The sequence below is a fragment of the Aspergillus affinis genome (assembly GCF_023601865.1).
Source record: "Aspergillus affinis strain CMG 70 chromosome Unknown NODE_75_length_177070_cov_86_291390, whole genome shotgun sequence".
NCBI classification, from domain to species: Eukaryota; Fungi; Ascomycota; class Eurotiomycetes; order Eurotiales; family Aspergillaceae; genus Aspergillus; species Aspergillus affinis.
Window position 1 is genome coordinate 114,888 of NW_026515856.1, and position 1,828 is coordinate 116,715.

Genomic DNA, 1,828 nt, shown 5'->3' on the forward strand with positions numbered 1-1,828 from the left:
TGGTCCGTGGGCCATGGATGCCTCAGGTACCCGACACATCGGTTCACGTGGACGCTGTCCCTTTTCAGGCAATCCCCATCAATGTCTCCGGCAACTTCCCCCCTCCTTGTCTTCTCGTCCATCCCCACAATTCCCTGTCCTCATCCTTATAGTCTGTGAACTTATTGAATAGATGAGACCTCCTGTTCGAGGAGCCCCATGAGCCTGTAGAGGAAGCGCCCTCTGATCATGCTGCCGAGGGGTAGCGTCGTTGTCTCCAATTCCCGCCTGCATTTGTAGCTCCACAACAACCATCGTTTTGGTCTGGTTGAAGACGCCGTAACTCATAGTATGTTCAATCCTGGGAATCTAGCCTCAGCGAGCTCGATTAACAGGTCACAGTCGAGATCCCTCGGTGTCAATCACACACGCCATGGAGAACTCAGCCGCTCTAAATGACATTCAAAAAGCCGTCTGGGACGGAAGGTTGCCGTTACAAATAACCCTGGCTCCAGAGGAGAGTCGTACATATGATCAGACAGACCCCTATCTCGTACCACTTCCCACTGTCTACTCCATTCTGCAGAACTAGACGACTAACCTGGCCATTAGATCTCCTACCCGCGCATCTCATATCTACCATTCTTACTACCCAGGTTAAAAGCCTTCTTCTCGAGCTCTTTGATAGAATCCAACGTGGAAGCTCACGAAGCGTGGCTCTCGTTTGAGAGCGTTCCACTCAAGTGGCATCTCCCTGCCGGCTTGTTGTATGACCTGTATGCGGGAGCGGACCCGGCGTCTCGAGGGAGTAACTCCAGCGACGCGGATTCGAACGACGAATATCTTCCTTGGAGGCTGGTGGTGCACTTCACTTCTCGACCGAATGAGGAGCTCATCAAATTAGATGGCAATGGAGGTGTCATGCATGATACCTTTATCAATAGTGTCAAGGAAGCGGATTTCCTGCGTAACGGGAACGCTAAGGGCATTATGAGTCTTTCGAAGGATGATTCGTCGGGCTTGTGGGATTCTGTTCAGGATGGTATTTTTTCTTTTCATTTTCCCCCCCATTTTCCCCCTCCCCTTTGATTCTTAGACGTAAATGTGTCAATGAAGACGAAAAGCAACTAATGAGATCGACAAGTGAACCTGTCCACCTTCCAACGCATCTCCAACATTCTTCTCCCCCCTCCCTCTCAACCTTTCCGCAACATCCCCATTCGACTCTTCCTCCCGCTTCCCCCTGACTCGGGCTCCCTCTCGTTAAAAGTCGTCCAGTCGCTCGTACCTCCTACTCTCTCGGCCGGCAGCGTAGCGGCCAGCCAAGCGACTCTCTCTCGCGGTAGCCCAGCCCCACAGACCCAGACTGTAGGCACCGCGTTAAACTCTCTCCTTCCGCATCTCTTCCCTAGTCGCAGGACCCCCATGCTCGCTAAACCGGTATTGCATGGCGCAGCGGTGCCTATGTCTACGCCCGTTGAGGAGTTAGTTAGGAGTTCGATGTACGCGGACGGATGGCTCTATGTTGTGATTCGGATGATGGGGTGATTGGCTTGGTAGAGTCATTACATGTCTGTCCGTATGTAGCAGTTTGGCTTTTACGGTTGGGAAGTGGCATCTTGATGATGATTCTGGTTTATATGATCAGATAGCATGGTGTATATAGAATCTGTCAATGACCCGTTTTATTCATGGATTGTTTCTATCAAAGCAAGCAGTGGAAGAATCATTTCGAATGAGATTTATCTAAATATTGGACACCATGCGCAATTTCTTCATTGTCATGGCATCGTTTAATGCCTTCGATATGATGGTTTGATCGCTCTCTAATCGTTTAGAGAGGTCAACA

The 1,828-nt window shown here is 50.3% G+C and overlaps 1 protein-coding gene across 1 annotated transcript; it reads left to right on the forward strand.

Annotated features, from left to right (window-relative positions):
* Nucleotides 1-412: 412 nt before the first annotated feature.
* Nucleotides 413-1,527, forward strand: KD926_010033 (autophagy protein 5; the record flags this gene model as incomplete). Its single annotated transcript, XM_053102540.1, has 3 exons — nucleotides 413-532; nucleotides 592-1,021; nucleotides 1,124-1,527. 3 exons carry the CDS (start codon nucleotides 413-415, stop codon nucleotides 1,525-1,527), a joined length of 954 nt encoding a protein of 317 aa, XP_052954030.1.
* Nucleotides 1,528-1,828: the final 301 nt, after the last annotated feature.